The 26,959-nt window shown below is 44.5% G+C and overlaps 2 protein-coding genes across 4 annotated transcripts in view; both read left to right on the forward strand.

Moving 5' to 3' along the window:
• LOC306998209 (myomegalin-like) overlaps window positions 1-26,959 on the forward strand; it is a 116,740-nt gene that overhangs the window by 23,765 nt on the left and 66,016 nt on the right. For both annotated transcript variants that reach the window (XM_079612094.1, XM_079612095.1), the window contains 5 exons: window positions 1,664-1,812; window positions 2,247-2,400; window positions 9,068-9,121; window positions 16,378-16,506; window positions 16,837-16,956. In XM_079612094.1, the coding sequence (XP_079468220.1) occupies window positions 1,664-1,812; window positions 2,247-2,400; window positions 9,068-9,121; window positions 16,378-16,506; window positions 16,837-16,956 (606 nt within the window). The remainder of the gene's footprint in view (window positions 1-1,663; window positions 1,813-2,246; window positions 2,401-9,067; window positions 9,122-16,377; window positions 16,507-16,836; window positions 16,957-26,959) is intronic.
• On the forward strand, window positions 11,158-15,751 carry LOC306998210 (uncharacterized protein). 2 transcript variants are annotated; one of them, XR_013797527.1, is made up of 3 exons: window positions 11,158-11,350; window positions 11,524-13,502; window positions 15,635-15,751. XR_013797527.1 is itself a non-coding variant. In XM_079612096.1 (2 exons), exon 2 carries the CDS (start codon window positions 11,990-11,992, stop codon window positions 13,445-13,447), a length of 1,458 nt encoding a protein of 485 aa, XP_079468222.1. In that variant the 5' UTR covers window positions 11,158-11,350; window positions 11,524-11,989; the 3' UTR covers window positions 13,448-13,563. The 2 variants fall into 2 exon arrangements, 1 of the variants encoding a protein (XP_079468222.1); XM_079612096.1 differs by lacking the exon at window positions 15,635-15,751 and having other exon boundaries at window positions 11,524-13,563.

The raw sequence follows: 26,959 nt of genomic DNA on the forward strand, positions 1-26,959 counted from the left end.
GGATGTTGGTGATGATGGTGATGTTGTTGATGATGGTGATGATGGTGATGTTGGTGATGACGGCGATTGTGATGATGATGGTGATGGTGATGATGATGATGGTGATGGTGATGGTGATGATGATGATGATGATAGTGATGGTGAAGATGATGACGGTGGTGATGATGGTGATGATGGTGATGATGTTGGTGATGATGGTGATGATGTTGATGGTGATGATGATGGAGATGATGTTGGTGATGATGGTGATGATGTTGGTGATGATGGTGATGATGTTGATGGTGATGATGATGGAGATGATGTTGATGGTGATGATGATGGTGATTATGTTGGTGATGATGATGACGGTGGTGATGTTGGTGATGATGGTGATGATGTTGGTGATGATGATGGTGATGATGATGATGATGGTGATGATGTTGGTGATGATGTTGATGGTGATGATGTTGGTGATGATGATGGTGATTATGTTGGTGATGATGATGACGGTGGTGATGTTGGTGATGATGGTGATGATGTTGGTGATGATGATGGTGATGATGATGATGATGGTGATGATGTTGGTGATGATGATGACGGTGGTGATGATGATGATGGTGATGATGATGGTGATGATGGTGATGGTGATGATGGTGATGATGTTGATGATGATGACGGTGGTGATGATGGTGATGATGATGACGGTGGTGATGATGGTGATGATGTTGGTGATGAGGGTGATGATGTTGATGATGGTGATGATGATGGGGATGATGTTGGTGATGATGATGGTGATGATGATGGTGATGATGTTGGTGATGATGAATACGGTGGTGATGTTGGTGATGATGGTGATGATGTTGGTGATGATGATGGTGATGATGATGGTGATGATGATGATGATGGTGATGATAAAGGTGATGGTGATGGTGATGGTGATGATGGTGATGATGTTGGTGATGATGATGATGATGATGATGATGATGATGATGACGGTGGTGTTGTTGGTGATGATGATGGTGATGATGATGGTTGTGATAATGGTAGTGATGATGATGATGATGAGGGTGATGATGTTGATGATGGTGATGATGATGGTGATGATGTTGGTGATGATGATGGTGATGATGATGGTGATGATGATGATGATGGTGATGATAAAGGTGATGGTGATGGTGATGATGGTGATGATGTTGGTGATGATGATGATGATGATGATGGTTGTGATAATGGTAGTGATGATGATGATGATGATGGTGGTGATTATGATGATGATGATGGTGGTGATGATGATGATGATGATGATGGTGGTGATGATGGTAGTGATGATGGTGGTGATGATGTTGGTGATGATGATGATGATGATGGTGATGATGATGATGATGATGATGACGGTGATGATGGTGGTGATGATGTTGATGATGATGATGATGGTGTTTATGATGATGATGATGGTGATGATGATGATGATGGTGATGATGATGATGATGATGATTATGGTGATGATTATGATGATGATGATGATAATGGTGGTCATGATGATGATGATAATGGTGGTGATGATGATGATGATGATAATGGTGGTGATGGTGATGATGATGTTGATGATGATGATGATGATGATGATGATAATGGTGGTGATGATGATGATGATGATGATGATGGTGGTGATGATGCATGGCAGGAGGCCCAGTTTGCACGGGACGAGGCCGAGCGCATGACCAGCCTGGATGAATCTCACTCCCAACATCCCTCTGTCGCCATGGAGACGGTTCCCAAGGAGACCTCAGGAGACTGGAGCCCACAGTCTGATGAGGATGCAGACAGAGACAGGTGAGATCTGGTCTCCACATTCACCTCAGACAAGCGTTTCTTCATGATCAGTGTGGAGTAAAATCAGTTTGACAAACTCCTGCAGGTTCTTGGCTTGTTTGCTACTTGTTCAATCAGATTAGAGGAGATTATACTGCATAATAACAATATGAAGGATGCAACATTATTTTTCCCATTAGTAGATCAAGTGAAGGTTCTGTGTGTGTGTGTGTGTGCTCCTGTGTGTGTGTGTGCGTTTGTGCGTGTGTGTGCTCGTGTGTGTGTGTGTGTGTGTGTGTGTGTGTGTGTGTGTGTGCGTGTGTGTGTGTGTGTGCTCGTGTGTGTGTGCGTTTGTGTGTGTGCGTGTGTGTGTGTGTGTGCTCGTGTGTGTTTGTGTGCGTGTGTGCGTGTGCGTGTGTGTGTGTGTGTGTGTGTGTGTGTGTGTGTGTGTGCAGGATCGAGCAGCTGAGCGCGGCGCTGTGCTGTAAGGAGCGTCTGATCCACGATCTGACGGAGGAGAGGACAGACCTGAGACAGAGAGTGAGACACATGGAGGAGCAGCTGCAGAAGCTGTCTGTGTCTCTGCTGCAGAGAGAGAGAGACGCGCAGGTGTGTTTGAAAGTTGGTCGGACTGACACACGAACAAAGAACAAAAAATGTGTAGCCAATCAGCGTTAGGGTTCGTATCCACCGACGGTGGAAGAGAGAGAACGAGCGAGAGGGAGATCTGAAAAGAGATTGCTGAGAGACAACACGAGTAACACTTAGAAACACTGAGGAACACTGAGGAACACGAGGAACGCTGAGTAACTCTGAGTAACACTAAGTAACACTAAGTAACACTGAGGAACACTGAGGAACACTGAGAGACACTGAGGAACACTGAGGGACACTGAAAAACACTGAAGAACACGATAAACACTGAGTAACATTGAGGAACACTGGGTAACACTGAGTAACACAAGTAACACTGGGTAACACTGGGTAACACTGAGGATCACTGAGGAACACGAGGAACACTGAGGAACATGAGGAACACGTAACACTGGGTAACACTGAGGAACACTGAGTAACACAAGTAACACTGGGTAACACTGAGGAACACTGGGTAACACTGGGTAACACTGAGTAACTCTGAGTAACACAAGTAACACTGGGTAACACTGAGGAACACAAAGAACACTGAGGAACACAAGTAACACTGGGTAACCGTCCTTCGGATGAGACGTTAAACCGAGGTCCTGACTCTCTGTGGTCATTAAAAATCCCAGGATGTCTTTCGAAAGAGTAGGGGTGTAACCCCGGCATCCTGGCCAAATTTGCCCAGTGGCCTCTGTCCATCATGGCCTCCTAATCATCCTCCTATACTAATTGGCTTCATCACTCTGTCTCCTCTCCACCAGTAAGCTGGTGTGTGGTGGGCGTTCTGGCGCAATAGGGCTGCCGTCGCATCATCCAGGTGGATGCCGCACATTGGTGGTGGTTGAGGAGATTCCCCCTTTCTATGTAAAGCGCTTTGAGTGTCCAGAAAAGCGCTATATTAATGTAATGAATTATTAATGAATTAATTATTTAATTAATTAACACTGAGGAACACTGATTAATACGGAGTAACACTGAGTAACACTGGGTAACACTGAGGAACACGAGGAACACGAGGAACACTGAGTAACACTGAGAAACACTGAGAAACACTGAGTAACACAAGTAACACAGGGTAACACTGAGGAACACGAGGAACACAAGTAACACTGAGAAACAATGAGTAACACTGAGGAACACGAGGAACATTGAGGAACATGAGGAACACTGAGTAACACTGAGTAACACTGGGGAACACTGATGAACACTGGGTAACACTGATGAACCCTGAGTAACACTGAGAAACACTGGTGAACACTGGGGAACACTGAGTAACACTGGTGAACACTGGGGAACACTGATGAACACTGGGTAACACTGATGAACCCTGAGTAACACTGAGAAACACTGGTGAACACTGGGGAACACTGAGTAACACTGGTGAACACTGGGGAACACTGAGGAACACTGAGGAACACGAGGAACACTGAGGAACACAAGTAACACTGAGTAACACTGAGTAACACTGAGTAACACAAGTAACACTGGGTAACACTGAGGAACACGAGGAACACTGAGGAACACGAAGAACACAAGTAACACTGAGAAACACTGAGTAACAATGAGTAACACTGCGTAACACTGCGTAACACTGGGTAACACTGAGGAACACGAGAAACACTGAGTAACACTGAGTAACACTGAGTAACACAAGTAACACTGGGTAACACTGAGGAACATGAGGGACACTGATGAACCCTGAGTAACACTGAGAAACACTGAGTAACACTGAGGAACACTGAGTAACACAGGAACACTGAGGAAAACTGAGGAAAACTGAGGAACACTGAGGAACACTGAGTAACACAGGAACACTGAGTAATACTGAGGAACACAGTAACACTGAGTAACACTGAGGAACACAGTAACACTGAGTAACACAGGAACACTGAGTAACACTGAGTAACACAGGAACACTGAGTAACACTGAGTAACACTCAGTAACACAGGAACACTGAGTAACACTGAGTAACACTCAGTAACACTCAGTAACACTCAGTAACACAGGAACACTGAGTAACATTGAGGAACACTGAGTAACACTGAGTAACACTCAGTAACACTCAGTAACACAGGAACACTGAGTAACATTGAGGAACACTGAGTAACATTGAGGAACACAGAGGAACACAGTAACACTGAGTAACACTCAGTAACACAGGGACACTGAGTAACACTGATGGACACAGTAACACTGAGGAACACAGTAACACTGAGTAACACAGTAACATTGAGTAACACAGTAACACTGAGGAACACAGTAACACTGAGGAACACTGAGGAACACAGTAACACAGAGGAACACAGGAACACTGAGGAACACAGTAACACAGAGTAACACTGAGTAACACTGAGTAACACTGAGTAACACAGAGGAACACTGGGTAACACTGAGTAACACTGAGTAACACAGAGGAACACTAACACAGAGGAACACAGTAACACTGAGTAACACAGGAACACTGAGTAACACAGAGGAACACAGTAACACTGAGGAAGACTGAGGAACACTGAGGAACACGAGTAACACTGAGGAACACTGAGGAACACATTAACACTGAGGAACACAGTAACACTGAGGAACACAGAGGAACACTGAAGAACACTGAGGAACACAGAGGAACACAGTAACACTGAGTAACACTCAGTAACACAGGAACACTGAGTAACACAGAGGAACACAGTAACACTCAGTAACACAGGAACACTGAGGAACACAGAGGAACACAGTAACACTGAGTAACACTCAGTAACACAGGAACACTGAGTAACACTGATGGACACAGTAACACTGAGTAACACAGTAACACTGAGTAACACAGTAACACTGAGGAACACAGTAACACTAAGTAACACTCAGTAACACAGGGACACTGATTAACACTGAGGAACACAGTAACACTGAGGAACACAGTAACACTGAGGAACACAGTAACACTGAGTAACACTGAGTAACACTGAGGAACACAGTAACACTGAGTAACACTGAGTAACACTGAGTAACACTGAGTAACACAGAGAAACACAGTAACACTGAGGAACACAGTAACACTGAGGAACACTGGGTAACACTGAGTAACACTGAGTAACACTGAGTAACACTGAGTAACACTGAGTAACACACAGTAACACAGAGGAACACAGTAACACTGAGTAACACAGAGGAACACAGTAACACTGAGTAACACAGAGGAACACAGTAACACTGAGTAACACAGGAACACTGAGTAACACAGAGGAACACAGTAACACTGAGTAACACAGAGGAACACAGTAACACTGAGTAACACAGGAACACTGAGTAACACAGAGTAACACAGTAACACTGAGTAACACAGGAACACTGAGTAACACAGAGGAACACAGTAACACTGAGTAACACTGAAGAACACTGAGGAACACTGAGGAACACGAGTAACACTGAGGAACACAGGAACACTGAGGAACACTGAAGAACACTGAGTAACACAGTAACACTGAGGAACACAGTAACACAGTAACACTGAGGAACACAGTAACACTGAGTAACACTGAGTAACACTGAGTAACACTGAGTAACACAGAGTAACACAGAGGAACACAGTAACACAGAGGAATACAGTAACACTGAGTAACACAGAGGAACACAGTAACACTGAGTAACACAGGAACAATGAGTAACACAGAGGAACACAGTAACACTGAGGAACACTGAGGAACACTGAGGAACACGAGGAACACTGAGGAACACTGAGGAACACTGAAGAACACTGAGGAACACTGAGTAACACTGAGTAACACTGAGTAATACTGAAGAACACTGAGGAACACTGAGGAACACTGAGTAACACTGAGTAATACTGAAGAACACTGAAGAACACTGAAGAACACTGAGGAACACTGAGGAACACTGAGTAACACTGAGTAACACTGAAGAACACTGAAGAACACTGAGTAACACTGAGTAACACTGAGTAATACTGAAGAACACTGAGGAACACTGAAGAACACTGAAGAACACTGAGTAACACTGAGGAACACTGAAGAACACTGAGTAACACTGAGTAACACTGAGGAACACTGAGGAACACTGAGTAACACTGAAGAACACTGAGTAACACTGAGTAACACTGAGTAACACAGAGGAACACAGTAACACAGAGGAATACAGTAACACTGAGTAACACAGAGGAACACAGTAACACTGAGTAACACAGGAACAATGAGTAACACAGAGGAACACAGTAACACTGAGGAACACTGAGTAACACTGAAGAACACTGAGGAACACGAGTAACACTGAGGAACACAGGAACACTGAGGAACACTGAAGAACACTGAGGAACACTGAGGAACACTGAGTAACACTGAGTAACACTGAGTAATACTGAAGAACACTGAGGAACACTGAGGAACACTGAGTAACACTAAGTAATACTGAAGAACACTGAGGAACACTGAAGAACACTGAGTAACACTGAGGAACACTGAAGAACACTGAAGAACACTGAGGAACACTGAGGAACACTGAGTAACACTGAAGAACACTGAAGAACACTGAAGAACACTGAAGAACACTGAGTAACACTGAGTAACACTGAGTAACTGAGTAATACTGAAGAACACTGAAGAACACTGAAGAACACTGAGTAACACTGAGGAACACTGAAGAACACTGAGTAACACTGAGGAACACTGAGTAACAGTGAAGAACACTGAGTAACACTGAGTAACACAGAGTAACACAGAGGAACACAGTAACACAGAGGAATACAGTAACACTGAGTAACACAGAGGAACACAGTAACACTGAGGAACACTGAGTAACACTGAAGAACACTGAGGAACACGAGTAACACTGAGGAACACTGAAGAACACTGAGTAACACTGACGAACACTGAGTAACACTGAGTAACACTGAGTAACTGAGTAATACTGAAGAACACTGAGGAACACTGAAGAACACTGAAGAACACTGAGTAACACTGAGTAACACTGAGTAACTGAGTAATACTGAAGAACACTGAGGAACACTGAAGAACACTGAGTAACACTGAGTAACACTGAGGAACACTGAGTAACACTGAAGAACACTGAAGAACACTGAGTAACACTGAAGAACACTGAGTAACACTGAAGAACACTGAGTAACACTGAGGAACACTGAGTAACACTGAAGAACACTGAGTAACACTGAGTAACACTGAGTAACACTGAAGAACACTGAGTAACACTGAGGAACACTGAGTAACACTGAAGAACACTGAAGAACACTGAGGAACACTGAAGAACACTGAGGAACACTGAGGAACACTGATGAACACTGAAGAACACTGAAGAACACTGAAGACCACTGAGTAACACTGAAGAACACTGAGGAACACTGAGGAACACTGAGTAACACTGAAGAACACTGAAGAACACTGAGGAACACTGAGTAACACTGAGGAACACTGAAGAACACTGAAGAACACTGAGTAACACTGAGGAACACTGACGAACACTGAAGAACACTGAGTAACACTGAGGAACACTGAGGAACACTGAAGAACACTGAGGAACACTGAGGAACACTGATGAACACTGAAGAACACTGAAGAACACTGAAGACCACTGAGTAACACTGAAGAACACTGAGGAACACTGAGGAACACTGAAGAACACTGAAGAACACTGAGGAACACTGAGTAACACTGAGTAACACTGAGGAACACTGAAGAACACTGAGTAACACTGAGGAACACTGACGAACACTGAAGAACACTGAGTAACACTGAGGAACACTGACGAACACTGAAGAACACTGAGTAACTCTGGGTTTGAGTGTCATTCTGTGTCTGGAGCTGCTGTGCTACTCTTGTTTGCATTTACTCTGGTGTGTGTGTACGTTATTTTTGTGCTTCCTTGTCATTCGTTCATCATCTTTGCTTTATTTTTCGTGAAGCATTATTTTGTTGAACTTCTGCTACGATAAATAGACATCCACTCGTGTCTAACGGAGGCCAGTCAGTGAGAGTTGCGCAGGCTGATGAATGAGGCGTTTACTGTTTAGTGTCGTTGTTAGTGCACATGCACTCGCCTCGTGATCGGGGTTCGAGACTCGGAGTAGAGGTTAGGATTGAAAGATGAGCTTTGGAGGCGGAGCCATAAAGAAGGAGGTGTGTTTGCTTGGGTTGATTTTAAATATCAACTATGTTCAGCAATGTCTTTAAGAAATAACATACTGCACTTTTAAGCAAACTACCGAATGAAAAGTGTTTCTGTAACATAAAAACATCTATTTCACAATTATCGCATCTAATTCTTTTCATGTGCGATAAAGAAAGCAAACATTGTGTGAGCGTCGCTGCGGGGAGCAGAAAGTGTCCGACTCCGTTTTCAAACACACGTTGATGTGAAAGACTGCGTTCACCAGCTGAACTGCTCTAATCTGTCACATTTCTCCACAGAGTTTTAGGACCATTAGCAGCGGGGGGGTTTTCTTTGCATTGTGACATTATTTTCATGATTGTTAATCACATTTAGAATTCAGAGAATTAAAACCCTGAATTCTCATTACAAAAAAAACAAAAAACATTTGTAGTGGAAAACACCATGAAATACAGAGTGACAGATGTGTTGACTTCTTTGGTATGATTGTGTTTCTTTGTGTAGTTTTATGAAGAGGAATTGGGCCGCGAGAGGCTCCGTGTGCAACAAGAGATGCAGGTAAGTGTGTGTGTGTGTGTGTGTGTGCGCGAGTGTGTGTGTGTGTGTGAGTGATGTGTGTGTTCAGAACAGTCTAAAGATCGTCTCTAGTTAGTTTGTAAATGTTTTAAAGGAACAGCAGATGTCAGTCCATCTCTAACTCTTCTCCTGTTGGACCTTTTTAATTCTACTCAGTTTTGAGTGATTACCTCTATGTATTGGAATTGCAAAACCAGTATTTTTGTCTTGTTATTTTACTCATGGCACACAACATATGTTGAGTTATTTGAACATTTAAAGGAACCTCAATATCAGCTCAGAATAGTCCAAACATTAGACTTGTAAGTGCATCAGTTCAGATGTAGTGGTTGAATCTGCACTGATGCACTTATAAGTCTAATGTTCAGGATCACAGTAAGAGACTCATGCAGCTTTTGAGCATGTCAGTGTTTGTTTGCACAGTAAATGTGTGTTTGTCCTGAACTGAAGAGTTTGAACTCCTGTCTCAGATCACAGCGCACTGATACACACATTTACTGTGCAAACAAACACTGACATGCTCAATAGCTGCATGAGTCTCTTACTGTGATCCTGAAAACCAATGATACACTCCCTGCATTATTACAACCAGACGGCACGTCTTCATGTGGTCAGATACATGATACATGAGCAAATAGAGAGACTTCAGATGTGTGTGTGTGTGTGTGTGTGTGTGTGTGTGTGTGTGTGTGTGTGTGTGTGTGTGTGTGTGTGTGTGTGTGTGTGTGTGTGTGTGTGTGTGTGTGTGTGTGTGTGTGTGTGTGTGAGATGAACAAATAGAGACGCTGTATTTTTTTGTTTCTTAAATAGATCAGTATCACCAGTCTAAATGTGTGTTTGCATAAACAACAACTGCAGTAGAGCAACGACACACACACACACACACACACACAAACTACTGGAACCTGCTGAGTGAGAATGAGAGCCTCAGGGTAAAACTCTTTTGTGAAAAGAATTTAGTTTTATTTGTGTTGCCATCTTTGATGTTACTTTAGTCTCTGTCACTATGGTTACAGCTGATAGATCCCATCACATGTTCGAGACGCTATTGTGTCAGCAGGATATTTCAACACTCAAATTCTCAAATCATTCTCAAAACTGGCCTTGGTATAAATAATAATAATGTCTATCGAGAGTGACATTCTCCAAACATTGTTACTAACATTATCAAGGACTTTTCAGCTAGAAAACAAGGACATTTTTTTCTAAAGTTATGTCAATTGAATTTATTAATACATGAGCATAAATGGAAATGTCTATGTATTGGCTAATGGGGTTAGGTCAAGTTTATGTAAAGGCACCCGTGCTCACAGGTAATGCTCAGGGTCAGGGGTCAGGTCACTGGTCAACATGTTTCATTATTAGCAATGGCGTTTTGGGACTGGCAGTCGCATCTATTAACAAACATGAATCTAGCCTGGCTTATTTATGCAGGTCACCTTCATTAGACGTAAGAAATGACTGGACTGCATCAAATGTAAAAACAGTAAACTTAACATGTTGCCCTTGAACCATAATACATATTCATATAAAGCATGAGGCGTCATCATCATACAGATGTTTATGTCTCGTCTGGTGACATTAGAAGCTCGCGCTGCTGCTGATCTGTCAATCACTCAGAGGGGCGCCGGAAATATGACCAAAATATTGTATTTCAAAGATTATTGTTCTTTTTCTTGGCTTGTCATTTTTCAGTTTACGTTCTGTTGTATAATACTGTGAAATGATGAGTGATGCACCCCTGCGTTGTGAGATGGTTTAATCCTCCTTTCATCTGATGACGCGACTGCAGAATCTGATGTTTCTCTGTATCGCAGTGATGATGAGACTGACGTCACACTCTCTCTCTCTCTCTCTCTCTCTCTCTCTCTCTCTCTCTCTCTCTCTCTCTCCCTCTCCCTCTCCCTCTCTCTCTCTCTCTCCCTCTCCCTCTCCCTCTCCCTCTCTCTCTCTCACTGGAGCGGAGAGAGAGAGAGAGAGACGGAGGCGCATGTTCTGCATCACACACACACACAGACACACACACCACGGAATATCGACATCGGCAGGGTTTGTCCTCGTGTTTTGACTCGACTCGCTGCAGTTGAACTCTCAGATGCATCTCTGCTCCAGCGCTCGGGGATTATGATAATTTCTCTGCCGCTTTCATGGACTGTCATCTAAGATGACACCCTGAGGACTTCATTACTCTGAGCCGCAGTCTCATATATGGTGATTAAGCTACGCTTTAGTTTATATTATGATCTCTGATATTATTGATGTTATCTAAAGATATTACAAATATTATAATACTGTTTTGAAACATATTGGATTTGACTACATGTAAACAACAGGACTGTTTTTGTTTGGAATCCAAATCTTTTTCTTGTCTTTTTAAACCAAAGGACAGCAGGTGTTTCCGACTCCAGTGAATATCCGACTCCAGTGAATATCCGACTCCAGTGAATTTTTTGGACTCTCCAGTGAATATCCGATTCCAGTGAAAATCCTACTCTAATGAATATCCGACTCCAGTGAATATCCCGACTCCAGTGAATATCCGACTCCAGTGAATTATTCAGACTCTCCAGTGAATATCCCGACTCCAGTGAATATCCGACTCCAGTGAATATCCCGACTCCAGTGAATATCCGACTCCAGTGAATATCCAGTGAATATCCCGACTCCAGTGAATATCCGACTCCAGTGAATATCCCGACTCCAGTGAATATCCGACTCCAGTGAATATCCGACTCCAGTGAATATCCGACTCCAGTGAATTATTCGGACTCTCCAGTGAATATCCGACACCAGTGAATATCCGACACTAGTGAATATCCGACTCCAGTGAATATCCTGACTCTGTTGGGAATGAAGGAGGCGTGTCGTGTGTGCTCCGGGGATCTGTGTGGGAACCAGCGGCGATGGCTCTTCCACCCGTCAGCCAAGCTAAAGCTGCAGATTCTGCTGTCTCAGGCTCTGGGCCGCGAGCTTCAGCGCGACGGGCGCTGCGAGTTCGTCTGCAGCAAGTGCTCCTTCATGCTGGACCGCATGTTCCGCTTCGACACGGTGATCGCGCGCGTGCAGGCGCTGTCCCTCGAGCGTCTGCGCAGACTCCTGCAGGAGAGGGAGCGTCTGCGCATCTGCATCACTGCACTCTATAACAAACACAACCTGCAGGGCGCGCAAGAGGTGAGCGCTGATGACTCGTCCCTTCACCGGTACTGCGCGCTGCTGCAGGAGGACCTCATCTACTCCATGCACGAGTCCTGGGCGGAGGATGAGCAGCAGATGTGGGAGTGTTCCCTCAATCCCCCGTGCCGCGCGCTAGAGTCGTCCTCGCGCAGGTGCCGAGCGCTACGTGTGTCCGATGGCGACTATGAGGCCGTGTGTAAAGTGCCCCGAAAGCTGTGGAGGAGCGTCTCCTGCGGCCCGTCCACACGTTACTCCAGGACCGGCACCGGGAGCGGCTGTGGGGAAGAGCGGACCGGCACCGGGAGAGCCTGTGGGCAAGAACGGACCGGCACCAGGAGAGCCTGTCGGGAAGAACGGACCGGGAGCGCCTGTGGGGAAGAGCGGACCGGCACCGAGAGCGCCTGTGGGGAAGAACAGACCGGCACCGGGAGCGCCTGTGGGGAAGAGCGGACCGGCACCGGGAGCGCCTGTGGGGAAGAGCGGACCGGCACCGGGAGAGCCTGTGGGGAAGAACAGACCGACACCAGGAGAGCCTGTGGGGTAGAACGGACTGGCACCGGGAGCGGCTGTGGGGAAGAACGGACCGACACCAGGAGAGCCTGTGGGGTAGAACGGACTGGCACCGGGAGCGGCTGTGGGGAAGAGCGAACTGGCATCGGGAGAGCCTGTGTGGAAGCGTGCACCGAAACTGGGAGCCGCTGGACATCCAGCTCGTCAAAGGATGATCACACACTCCGAGAGCGGCTGAGCTGCGGTGGCTCGCTGGAATCCCTGGATGCGTCTGAGGAGTATCTCGGAGCATCCGAGGAACCTCCGTCACGCCTGGCGCTGGTTCTGCTGCAGGACTGTGTGTATCGGCCCGTCCGGACTCCTCCCGGCTGCAGGCTCCCTATTCTGGTGCATCCTGGGGTTTTTAAGGGAGGAGCTAAACTGGCCAGTCCAGTGGAGAGGAGCCTGTTTGGTGGAGCGAACCACATGATGCTGGAGCTGGAGCCGGAGAGAGTTTCGCTGGAGCCGGAGCCGGAGAGAGACCCGCTGGAGCCGGAGAGAGTCCCGCCGGAGCCGGAGGACGAGTACCTGCCCTTCTGCTTCCGGAGGCTCCCACAGGTGAAGAGCTTACTAACAGGACCGTAAGATCCGTGATCTTAGGGTCGGCAAACGGATGCATTCAGATGACGCTTCCCACACGGTTTGTGCTGAGCACAACATGTTTCATGCATGTAATGATTTAAAAACACAACTGTCTCATTCAGTTTTTGTCATGTTCATCACTTTGCATATTTTGGGTCTGTGAGGTTCATGGCAATATTTATTTGAGATGCACCGAAATTAAATTCTGGGCCGAAACCGAAAATTCAGGCGTCGGGGGTGCGGGGGGTTTAGGGGTTGGTTGGGTTCAGCGAAAAGAGGAGGCGTGTTCCGGCGCAAACGTTCCCTGCTGCTATTTTGCAGTTTGAGAAATTTAGCATTTTGCAGTTTCCGCCACAGACCAGGAAAAAACTAGTCTGAAGTCAGTGGCGTATTATTCAGATGCTATTTTAAGGACGCATGCTTGGCCATAATGTAGCGTGTGCACAACGCACATACACTTTGCTTCTCTCATCTACCCAGACGCAGCAGTTCATAATTTTGCAAATCATACATAATTACATGATTAAGAGCTAAAGATTAAAGAGCATAGTCCAACGCCGTGGCACAACGAGCACACTCAGGCCCTTAAGAGAGCAGCCAGAAAAATGGAGCGCAACTGGAAGAAAACAAAACTAGAGGTATTTCGCATTTCATGGAAGAAGAGCTCGATTGTGTTCAGAAAGGCACGTAATATGCATGTGCACACTGTCAGCATTTCCAAAGATTCGCTTTTTTAAAGTTTACACAGAGATGATAAAGTTTTTGAAAATTTTTCAACGCTTGCACCTTGGAACCTGTTTCAGAGTGTGTGTTCTCGAGCTCCACACTGTTGTGTGTAAATGAACAGCCAGAACACATTAAAGGACAAGTTGGGTATTTTACACGTAAAAAAGCCCTGTTTTCAGATAGTTTCTAATGAAATAGAATGGTTAAGATTGAAATTTGGACACATGTTGTTGGCCCGAGAATTTCCAGTAGCACCAACCCCCCCCCCCCCCCCCCCCCCACACACACACACACACACACAATGCCTGCATAGGTGCACTGGAACAATTCTTCCTAAAACGCATTAAAGGGATACTCCACTTTTTTTGGAAATAGCCTCATTTTACAACTCCCCCAGAGTTAAACAGTTGAGTTTTACCGTTTTCGAATCCATTCAGCCGAACTCCGGTTCTGACGGTACCAGTTTTAGCATAGCTTAGCATAGATAATTGATTCTGATGGGACCAGTAGCATTTCTTTCAAAATGACCAACGAGTTTCAATATTTTTCCTATTTAAAACTTGACTCTTCTGTAGTTAAACCGTGTACTAAGATCGACGGAAAATGAAAAGCTGCGATTTTCCAAGCCTATATGGCTAGGAACTACTCTCATTCCGGCGTAAGAATCAAGGAACTGTGCGGCCGTACCATGGGAGCAGCAGCGTAATGATATGACGAACTCCCCCAGTTCTTCGATCCTGAAGAGTCTCCCAGTTCCTCGATCCTGACGAGTCTCCCGGTTCCTCATCTTTCCCTTGATCCTGACGAGTCTCCTGACGAGAGCATGGCAGAACCACTGGCCTAGATCTCTTATGAAGCCCTCAAGGCAAAACACACACACACACACACACACACACACACTCTTTTGCAGCGATTTTTGTGTGAGCATATCAGTGAACACCCCTGACCACTCGCTTGAGTTTCACGAGTTGATGTTCAGAATTTGAAGTTAAGAATTTGCTTCTTCTTAAAGTAACAAAGCAGAAATCTTTTTGTAATTATTGGATGGTAGACGCTACGAATGTTTAGTGAAGTTTTGTTCACGCATCAACAGAAAACAGCACAGACTAAAAGATTTTAGATTTAAGATACCGATTAAAATGGAGAAATCCAGAACTAGTGTCTCACAGCTGACATGTTATGTACAACTGCTAATGTAGAGAAAAAGACACTGAACACCGAAGAAACGTGCCATCGGAGAAGCGTTAGTTAACAAAACAGGTTTCGGCTGAATATTTTCGGTAGCTGATATTTGGGTGCATCCCTAATAAAGACACATTTTAATGTTTGATTTGATTAAGAGTTCTGGTACTAAGTCGATACTCGAGGTTGAAACTTTTGAGAAGCACCAAGCCAAAAATAAACATCAGCAGTTTGTGTTTGAAGTCATTCGCTTAATAATTTTGTACTGTATTTTGGATTCAGCACATGATCAGCTTATACAGAGGAGCTGAAGCTGAATCAACACAAACTGTTCCTGCTCCAAACCAGCACTGATGAATGAAGCCACTGTCTGAGCCGTACCATCACCAGATCAGAGATGTTTAGTGTTCTCTCTTTCCTCACATCTCTCTATAATCATTCGTTCTCACGGAAGTCTCTGTTAACCCACAGTTAACCTGACGTCTACTGTTAAATAGGTTAACATGGGGAGCATGGCAGAACCACTGGCCTAGATCTCTTATGAAGCCCTCAAGGCAAAACACACACACACACACACACACACACACACACACACACACACACACACACACACAGAGTGATGTCTGACCTCAATGCATCACAGTTAAAGGACCTCAGATGCGTCAGATGAATACAGTTCAGAATCATGTACTCAAAGATTTTCTAACACAAGGACCTTCGATACTCTTGTGAATAAATTAAGCAATACTAAAAAATAAAAATGTGTGTGTGTGTGTGTGTGTGTGTGTGTGTGTGTGTGTGTGTGTGTGTGTTTGTGTGTGTGTGTGTGTGTGTGTGTGTGTGTGAACCAGCCGATATTAAAAGCAGATAAAATCAGACTTTATTTTCCCCAAGAGTTGACACAAGTACAGCAGGTTCCAGCAGTGTAAATCTGACCGGATGTAGTGTTGTTCTGACCGGAGCTGGTTGTGGGTTAGGGTTAGGCTTCTTCAGGTTTCTCCAGGTTTCTTCTCTGGTTTCTTCAGACTCTGATGGAGGAGCAGACGCAGACGCTTCAGTTTGATCACAGCGCGGGACAGTGTGTCGCTCAGCTGCAGAACGCACAGATGCAGGTCGAAGCTCTGCAGATCCATCACAGCGAGAGCAGCAACAAGGTACAAGAGCTACACAACATTAAAAACATTGATAATAATCATAAGTGTTTCTTGAGCATCAAATCAGCATATTAGAATGATTTCTGAAGGATCATGTGACACTGAAGACTGGAGTAATGATGCTGAAAATTCAGCTTTGATCACAGGAATAAATTACACTTGACTATATATTCACATAAGAAACAGTTGATTTACATTAGAATAATTTGTAATAATTTCTGTGAATCAGTTCAAAACTCGGATTTAGTGATGTCTCATGTTCACTTGTTATAGTTCAGTTTTTGTTTGTTTTGTTGACTGCCGGCTCAGATGTTTGTGTTTGTGACTCAGAAACTGCAGGAGAAAGTGTGTGAGATGGAGTCAGAGCTGCTGTCCATCAGACAAGCTGCACAGAACCAGCAGAGAACCATCCAGAACCTCACAGACAGCATGAGAACGAAAGACACAGAGGTGATCACACACACACACACAAACAAACAAACAAACAAACAAACAAACAAAACACACACACACACACACACACACACACACAAACTTACTCACACAGACTCAAAATTAAGCTCAGGCTACGTTTACACGTGGACGGCTATTTTCATAAACGGACATTTCACCCCTCTCCGTTTCCAAAAATAACATCGTGCACACCTGTCAGTTTTCAAAAAAGTGTTAGTTTACACAAACCCGTGTATATGCTGTCAAGAGCATGCCAAACCTGTAGGTGGCAGTGTAACGAGAAGCTCAAGCCCACGTTAGCCAATCAGAATCCCGAAAATTGTCACATACTGTAACGCCGGCTGCCGAAAACTCAGTTTTTCTCAGTTTACATTTAAACGTGCAAACGATGTTTTCCAAAATCTCCACTCTGGCCGGAGTTTTTAGAAAGAATCGTTTTCAGAGGCGAATTCTCCATTTGCGTGTAAACAAAGGGCACAAACAAAGGGAAATGTCTCCGTTTATCAAAATAACCATATACGTGTAAACGGGGCCTCAGGTGCATCCAGCTTCTACAACTGGATTGCAGTCCACCTGTGGTAAACTCAGTTGATTGGACATGATTTGGAAAGACACACACCTGTCTATATAAGGTCCCACAGTTAACAATGCATGTCAGAGCACAAACCAAGCCATGAAGTCCAAGGAATTGTCTGTAGAGCTCCGAGACAGGATTGCACTGAGGCACAGATCTGGGGAAGGGTACAGAAACATTTCTGTAGCATTGAAGGTCCCAATGAGCACAGTGGCCTCCATCATCCGTAAATGGAAGAAGTATGGAACCACCAGACTCTTCCTCGAGCTGAGCGATCGGGGGAGAAGGGCCTCAGTCAGGGAGGAGACCCAGAAACCGATGGTAACAGCAGAAGGGACTGGGAGACTCGTCAGGATCAAGGGAAAGATGAGGAACTGGGAGACTCGCCAGGATCGAGGAACTGGGAGACTCGTCAGGATCGAGTAACTGAGAGACTCGTCAGGATCGAGGAACTGGGAGACTCGTCAGGATCAAGGGAAAGTTGAGGAACTGGGAGACTCGTAAGGATCGAGGAACTGGGAGACTCGTCAGGATCGAGTAACTGAGAGACTCGTCAGGATCGAGTAACTGGGAGACTCGTCAGGATCGAGGGAAAGATGAGGAACTGGGAGACTCGTCAGAATCGAGGGAAAGATGAGGAACTGGGAGACTCGTCAGGATCGAGGGAAAGATGAGGAACTTGGAGACTCGTCAGGATCAAGGGAAAGATGAGGAACCGGGAGACTCGTCAGGATCGAGGAACTGGGAGACTCTTCAGGATCGAAGAACTGGGGGACTCGTCAGGATCGAGGGAAAGATGAGGAACTGGGAGACTCGTCAGGATCGAGGGAAAGATGAGGAACTGGGAGACTCGTCAGGATCGAGGAACTAGGAGACTCGTCAGGATCGAAGAACTGGGGGACTCGTTAGGATCGAGAGAAAGATGAGGAACTGGGAGACTCGTCAGGATTGAGGGAACGATGAGGAACTGGGACACTCGTCAGGATCGAGGGAAAGATGAGGAACTAGGAGACTCGTCAGGATCGAGGGATAGATGAGGAACTTGGAAACTCGTCAGGATCGAGGGAAAGATGAGGAACTGGGAGACTCGTCAGGATCGAGGAACTATGAGACTCGTCAGGATCAAGGAACTAGGAGACTCGTCAGGATCGAGGGAAAGATGACGAATTGGGAGACTCGTCAGGATCGAGGAACTGGGAGACTCGTCAGGATCAAAGAACTGGGGGACTCGTCAGGATTGAGGGAAAGATGAGGGACTGGGAGACTCGTCAGGATCTAGGGAAAGATGAGGAACTGCGAGACTTGTCAGGATCGAGGAATTAGGAGACTCGTCAGGATTGAGGAAAGATGAGGAATTGGGAGACTCGTCAGGATCGAGGAACTGGGAGACTCGTCAGGATCGAGGGAAAGATGAGGAACTGGGAGACTCGTCAGGATTGAGGGAACGATGAGGAACTGGGACACTCGTCAGGATTGAGGGAAAGATGAGGAACTGGGAGACTCGTCAGGATCGAGGAACTAGGAGACTCGCCAGGATCGAGGAACTAGTAGACTCGTCAGGATCGAGGGAAAGATGAGGAATTGGGAGACTCGTCAGGATCGAGGAACTGGGAGACTCGTCAGGATCGAGGGAAAGATGAGGAACTAGGAGACTCGTCAGGATCGAGGAACTAGGAGACTCGTCAGGATCGAGGGAAAGATGAGGAATTGGGAGACTCGTCAGGATCGAGGGAAAGATGAGGGACTGGGAGACTCGTCAGGATCGAGGGAAAGATGAGGGACTGGGAGACTCGTCAGGATCGAGGGAAAGATGAGGAATTGGGAGACTCGTCAGGATCGAGGGAAAGATGAGGAACTGCGAGACTCGTCAGGATCGAGGGAAAGATGAGGAACTGGGAGACTCGTCAGGATCAAAGGAAAGATGTGGAACTGGGAGACTCGTCAGGATCGAAGGAAAGATGAGGGACTGGGAGACTCGTCAGGATCGAGGGAAAGATGAGGAACTGGGAGACTCGTCAGGATCGAGGGAAAGATGAGGAACTGGGAGACTCGTCAGGATCGAGGAACTAGGAGACTCGTCAGGATCGAGGAACTGGGAGACTCGTCAGGATCGAGGAACTAGGAGACTCGTCAGGATCGAGGAACTAGGAGACTCGTCAGGATCGAGGAACTGGGAGACTTGTCAGGATCAAGGGAAAGATGAGGAATTGGGAGACTCGTCAGAATCGAGGAACTAGGAGACTCGTCAGGATCGAGGGAAAGATGAGGAATTGGGAAACTCGTCAGGATCGAGGGAAAGATGAGGGACTGGGAGACTCGTCAGGATCGAGGGAAAGATGAGGGACTGGGAGACTCGTCAGGATTGAGGGAACGATGAGGAACTGGGACACTTGTCAGGATCGAGGGAAAGATGAGGGACTAGGAGAGTCGTCAGGATCGAGGAACTAGGAGACTCGTCAGGATCGAGGGATAGATGAGGGACTGGGAGACTCATCAGGATCTAAGGAAAGATGAGGAACTGCGAAACTCGTCAGGATCGAGGAACTAGGAGACTCGTCAGGATCGAGGGATAGATGAGGGACTGGGAGACTCATCAGGATCTAGGGAAAGATGAGGAACTGCGAAACTCGTCAGGATCGAGGAACTAGGAGACTCATCAGGATTGAGGAAAGATGAGGAATTGGGAGACTCGTCAGGATCAAGGGAAAGATGAGGAATTGGGAGACTCGTTAGGATTGAGGAAAGATGAGGAACTGGGAGACTCGTCAGGATCGAGGGAAAGATGAGGAACTGGGAGACTCGTCAGGATCGAGGAACTAGGAGACTGGTCAGGATCGAGGGAAAGATGAGGAATTGGGAGACTCGTCAGGATCAAGGGAAAGATGAGGAACTGGGAGAGTCGTCAGGATCGAGGGAAAGATGAGGAATTGGGAGACTCGTCAGGATCGAGGGAAAGATGAGGAGTTGGGAGACTCGTCAGGATCGAGGGAAATATGAGGAACCGGGAAACTCGTCAGGATCGAGGGAAAGATGAGGGACTGGGAGACTCGTCAGGATCAAGAGAAATATGAGGAACTAGGAGACTCTACAGTATCGAGGGAAAGATGAGGAACCGGGAGACTCGTCAGGATCGAGGAACTAGGAGACTCGTCAGGATCGAGGGAAAGATGAGGGACTGGGAGACTCGTCAGGATCAAGGGAAAGATCAGGAACTGGGAGACTCGTCAGGATCGAGGGAAAGATGAGGAATTGGGAGACTCGTCAGGATCGAGGAAAAGATGAGGAACAGGGAAACTCGTCAGGATCGAGGGAAAGATGAGGAACGGGGAGACTCGTCAGGATCGAGGAACTGAGAGACTCGTCAGGATCAAGGGAAAGATGAGGAATTGAGAGACTCGTCAGGATCGAGGGAAAGATGAGGAACTGGGAGACTCGTCAGGATCAAGGGAAAGATGAGGAATTGGGAGACTCGTCAGGATCGAGGGAAAGATGAGGAACTAGGAGATTCGTCAGGATCGAGGAACTAGGAGACTCATCAGGATTGAGGAACTAGGAGACTCGTCAGGATTGAGGGAAAGATGAGGAATTGGGAGACTCGTCAGGATCGAGGGAAAGATGAGGGACTGGGAGATTCATCAGGATCGAGGGAAAGATGAGGAATTGGGAGACTCGTCAGGATCGAGGGAAAGATGAGGGACTGGGAGATTCATCAGGATCGAGGGAAAGATGAGGAATTGGGAGACTCGTCAGGTTCGAGGGAAAGATGAGGGACTGGGAGACTCATCAGGATCGAGGGCAAGATGAGGAACTGGGAGACTCGTCAAGGTCGAGGAACTAGGAAACTCGTCAGGATCGAGGGAAAGATGAGGGACTGGGAGACTCGTCTGGATCGAGGGAAAGATGAGGAACTGGGAGACTCGTCAGGATCGAGGGAAAGATGAGTGACTGGGAAACTCGTCAGGATCGAGGGAAAGATGAGGAACTGGGAGACTCATCATGATCAAGGGAAAGATGAGGAACCGTGAAACTCGTCAGGATCGAGGGAAAGATGAGGGACTGGGAGACTAGTCAGGATCGAGGGAAAGATGAGGAACTGGGAGACTCGTCAGGATCGAGGGAAAGATGAGGAACCGGGAAACTCGTCAGGATCGAGGGAAAGATGAGGGACTGGGAGACTCGTCTGGATCGAGGAACTGGGAGACTCGTCAGGATCGAGGAACTAGGAGACTCGTCAGGATCGAGGAACTGGGAGACTTGTCAGGATCAAGGGAAAGATGAGGAATTGGGAAACTCGTCAGGATCGAGGGAAAGATGAGGGACTGGGAGACTCGTCAGGATCGAGGGAAAGATGAGGGACTTGGAGACTCGTCAGGATCGAGGGAAAGATGAGGGACTGGGAGACTCGTCAGGATTGAGGGAACGATGAGGAACTGGGACACTTGTTAGGATCGAGGGAAAGATGAGGAACTGGGAGACTCGTCAGGATCGAGGGAAAGATGAGGGACTAGGAGAGTCGTCAGGATCGAGGAACTAGGAGACTTGTCAGGATCAAGGGAAAGATGAGGAATTGGGATACTCGTCAGAATCAAGGAACTAGGAGACTCGTCAGGATCGAGGGAAAGATGAGGAATTGGGAAACTCGTCAGGATCGAGGAACTAGGAGACTCATCAGGATTGAGGAAAGATGAGGAATTGGGAGACTCGTCAGGATCAAGGGAAAGATGAGGAATTGGGAGACTCGTTAGGATCGAGGAACTAGGAGACTCGTCAGGATTGAGGTAAGATGAGGATTTGGGAGACTCGTCAGGATCAAGGGAAAGATGAGGAATTGGGAGACTCGTTAGGATCGAGGGAAAGATGAGGAACTGGGAGTCTCGTCAGGATCAAGGGAAAGATGAGGAATTGGGAGACTCGTCAGGATCGAGGGAAAGATGAGGGACTGGGAGATTCATCAGGATCGAGGGAAAGATGAGGAATTGGGAGACTCGTCAGGTTCGAGGGAAAGATGAGGGACTGGGAGACTCATCAGGATCGAGGGCAAGATGAGGAACTAGGAGACTCGTCAGGATCGAGGAACTAGGAGACTCGTGTTGTGGCAAAAAACAATTACTAAACTCAGCATTCCCAGGCAAAGAGACGTCAAGATCCAAATTGTAATTAAAAAGAAAAGTAATTTATTCATGCAAGAAAATGGTTCCCTGACCCCAGCCTTGCAGCCAGGCTGCAGGCCAGAGTCAGAGACAGACAGATACTGGGACTTCTCCTCAAGAGAGATTGGCCTGCTACTTTATAATGCAAGGGGAAACCATCACCCCCACCGTTTATACAACCAGGAACAGCTTCCCCCAGCATGGGAACTTAAAACACAGATCATTCTCGGCCTCACACCTCCATCTCCAGCTGAATCAACGTTACATCAGCAAAAACTCAGAATACAGACAGAGAACATACAGCATTAATCTTTTAAATCATTAGGAAAGATTAAAAATGCCACTACAATTTCTCCCTGTTTTTCATTCTCTGAAAACTTAATAAACGCAACAATTTTAAGTCATTTCATCATATTTATACTTTCATTTCAATCTTTCTTTTATCCCTTCCGTGACCATGTGACTAAAACCCAAATGTGAGACATTCAAAACTGACCAATCAGATAATTACAACTTCCCCATTGTACTAATGTTTTGACAATTTCATCCCGCCAAAGTACACACATCTTAGGTCTATAGGCCTTGATCAGCACCTCGGTGCCTTTACAGACTCCAAATGGTCATTATGGAAATAGGTTGTCAAAAACAGTAAAGCAGATGTCTTTGTTCATTTCAAATATCTTGGATTATTTTCAATCCTACAATTTGCCATTGGTCCCGTTGGCCACACACATGGAGTCCAAAGGTGACACAGTCCATCTTTCTGTTTTGTACAGTTTCATCTTCAGACTTTTCGTCCAAGCTTGTTTCACTACCAGTTTGTCAGTTGTTCAGTCTTTGTTCACCATCCAGCCCTGCAGGAGTAGGCTCTATCAAATTGGGTTGCACCGTTATGCAAATCATCCACCGAATACTTCACATCTCCACAAGAACCGGCACTGAATCTTGGAACAAACGCCGGTTTCCTCTTTCCGAGGAGGACACAGAATGTGAACTTGGGTTGCAGGGATCCTGTGATTAAAGAGCATCTAGCACAATGAACAGCAAAAGCAGACACATCTCATTTGTCATTGGTCAGAGGATTGATATGGTCAGATTGAAATTAGTCTCTGGCAAAGAGCCCTTAAATTGATGTACTTAAAAATATGGTCAAGGAATGATAAGAGAAGATCTTTACAAGTTCTTACACTGTTTCTGGAAACATTTAAATAAATTGCATTACAACAAACAACAACTGCTGGTTTAAAACACCATTTCATGAATAGTATCAGCAAAAATATTCAGTGTAACCAATCACAGAGATTCAATTGAATTGATGTCCAAAACATTGTTGCAAGTCAAATGGACAAAATACAAATAAACAAAAATCAAATAAGTTTCAGAAAAGTTTCAAAATCATTAATGAGAATACAAATAGTTGTACTTCAGTTAAAATGAGAAATACTGACATACATTTTAAAAGAACTTGGTGAGACAAATGATTACTTAAGTGATAAAGTAAATCCAAAGAAGAACAAAACAAGCAATTTTTCGTATAATTGATCGCTTGAACCTTGTTGAAGTATCAAGCAATTAAATATTAACTGAAGCAGGGCTAAATGGGCAAGCACTGTCACCGCATTCCCGATAAATCAGACCCGCTTTCACTCCAGTATAAACAAGAAATTGTATAGATTTGTCATAGTATGAAAACCATATCAATTCAACACCCCTGGTTGATTTGAATAAACATACAAAATAATAAAAATTATAACAAAACCCCTTATTTCAAATCCTGTCCTTGTACGTACCCTTTTTACATTTCATCGTCTTTAGAAAGAAAAACAAAAGAAAATCAAAAACAGAACAAAACAAAACAAAGAAAAACAAAAACATATCTTAACTCAATTAATACATTTCACTGTAACTTCCGCTACTCGAATCGTCTGTATAATTTTGTTCATCCTTCTAACCAATGTAGTTTTTTAAAATTTACTCTAATATTTCCATTATGGACCGTCTTTTTTGCTTATTACACATCAATTAATAGATTTTCTACATTTTCACCAATCAAATCAATATCTAGTTTGAATCAATCAAATAAAATCATCAACATCATCACAAAACCGATTCTTCTGCTAAACCATTAGTTGGTCAAATCGTCTTTCTCCCTCGTACGTAATGGAGGCTGTTTGCTAGCACAAGCCTTTTATCCCTCACTTTATTCTTCGCGTTGTCATGTGTTTGTTCGTTTAGTCTAAGGTGAGAAGTTTGGACTCAGGTCTCACACTCTCCAATCATTTTCTGATTCTTACAAGATTTTCCCTTAGATCATGACCGTACCCCCACTGGAATAAAACATTTACTAATGGTCCTTCTGACCCCCCTGACCCCCCTGGGTTTTGAAAGGCTCTTATCTGATCATTTGTTTGTGTGTGTGTGTGTGTGTGTGTGTTTCTTTGCTCATGCCATGTGCCCAAAAGTCTGCATTCTCTGTAAAGGAAAAAACAAATGTTAAGGTTATTGTCACGTGTTCTGTGTGTCTGCTGTGCTGCTGTATCCACCCTAGGCGTTTTCCTGTTGAAACATTTCTTGTTATTAGCACACTTTACAGACTTTTGTTAGGGAGAAGAATGGCTTCTTGCAGGGCTTTACTCAATTAAACCATTCTGAGATTTACTCAATCTCAACATCCATTGCTCCACCTGTGCACAAACTACATTCCCCATTTTTGATGCACCATCTTACTTGTGCATCAAATTAACATAATTGGGTTTTGATTCACTAAACTAAACACTGTCCTCCAGACATCTTTCTCTGTCTCTTAACCAAAATGTTATATTCTTCACTCTAAGCCACAATCTCATCTTCTTATCAAATTATTTGAAATGCAAATGCACTCTTTGCGTATCCTGCTTTTCAGGACTGCTCTCAATAGTTTGTCTCTCAACTCAATCTCAATTCTCAGTCATCTGCAAAACTGAATACAATTGTCACTCTGGCCTCCCTGCCTGACAGGTTTCCCGTGTTTCAACAAATGTTAATTGTTTCACAAACATTCATACATACCCTGAAAATGCAAATGGCCCTTAGTCATCTACAAACATTTTCAAATCTATAACCTATTTTATTTCAATCTATGATGGACCAAAGATATCCAAAATTGATCTAGAAATTCATTCAAATCTACTGTATATCATAAATGACCAAATCGATTCAGAATTATCAACTTCTCTCAAATTTAACGACACATCTATGCACACTATTCAGACATAATGTTTTCCACTGCCTAATACCTAAACTCACACTTATCAAGACATAAAACTGCAGTCATCATCAAACACACACATCTGACTATTAACCGTTCATATTTCGTATTCATATCTTTTCTCTAAAAAAATTTACATTTTAAATCAGATTTTAAAACTTAAATTTTCTGTAGCTTTTACCTAATTTTACATGGCCTCTTAACCTTTTTCAAAACATGTCTATTAATTTGTTTTTTACAAAAGTCAGCTGTGTGGTTTTAATTCGTTATCATTAATTTGTTTTAGCTTTTCTTTTGCTGGCCGAATACAGAAAGACAAAATATAAATCCTTCCTCAAGCAGTCTCTCTCTTTTTCTCTAAACAACTGCTTTTTTCAACAGCCTTCTAAGACTGTAATTTGGACAAAATGTAACAATAAATACATTACAATAACTTATTTTATGTATTAGTTCCTTCGTTACTCAATCTTTTCCTTGAATCTACAAAATATGTCTTCATCTTTAGCCACCACGATGTACTAATGGCCCTTTGTCATGTCCAATGACCTAAAATTCCTTGCCCTTAAGGCAACTAAAATCAGACAAAGAAGTCACTGGTTCTAAAATAAACAAATCAAAACAGTATTATTTTAAAGTTTTCTTTAAAGTCATTCAGTTTTACTTCTAAAACATTTACAAATTGTCCTCTAAATTTATAAGATCCTGTAACATTATTTCTTTAAATATCTCTGTGCCTATTATTTTCAACTGAAACACTGCTTTACTAAATAGCTCATTAACATTTACAACACATGCTCAGATAACAGCTTTTAGCTGACATTTTGAATGAGAAGAGAGACTTTTGAGCCATTCAGGACTAATATTTTGCACTTTCATAAACTAACTTCAGACTTTATCTATCATATTTTAACACTAGCCTAGCTTGAGTTATCTTTTCCATAAATTAAATGCATTTTCAATTCAAGCATCATTTTTATAGTTTTCTTTTGCCCATATAGGGAATTAAGACATTATAAATTCCTACTCAGA

This window comes from Phoxinus phoxinus, assembly GCF_949152265.1.
Source record: "Phoxinus phoxinus genome assembly, chromosome: 5".
NCBI lineage: Eukaryota > Metazoa > Chordata > Actinopteri > Cypriniformes > Leuciscidae > Phoxinus > Phoxinus phoxinus.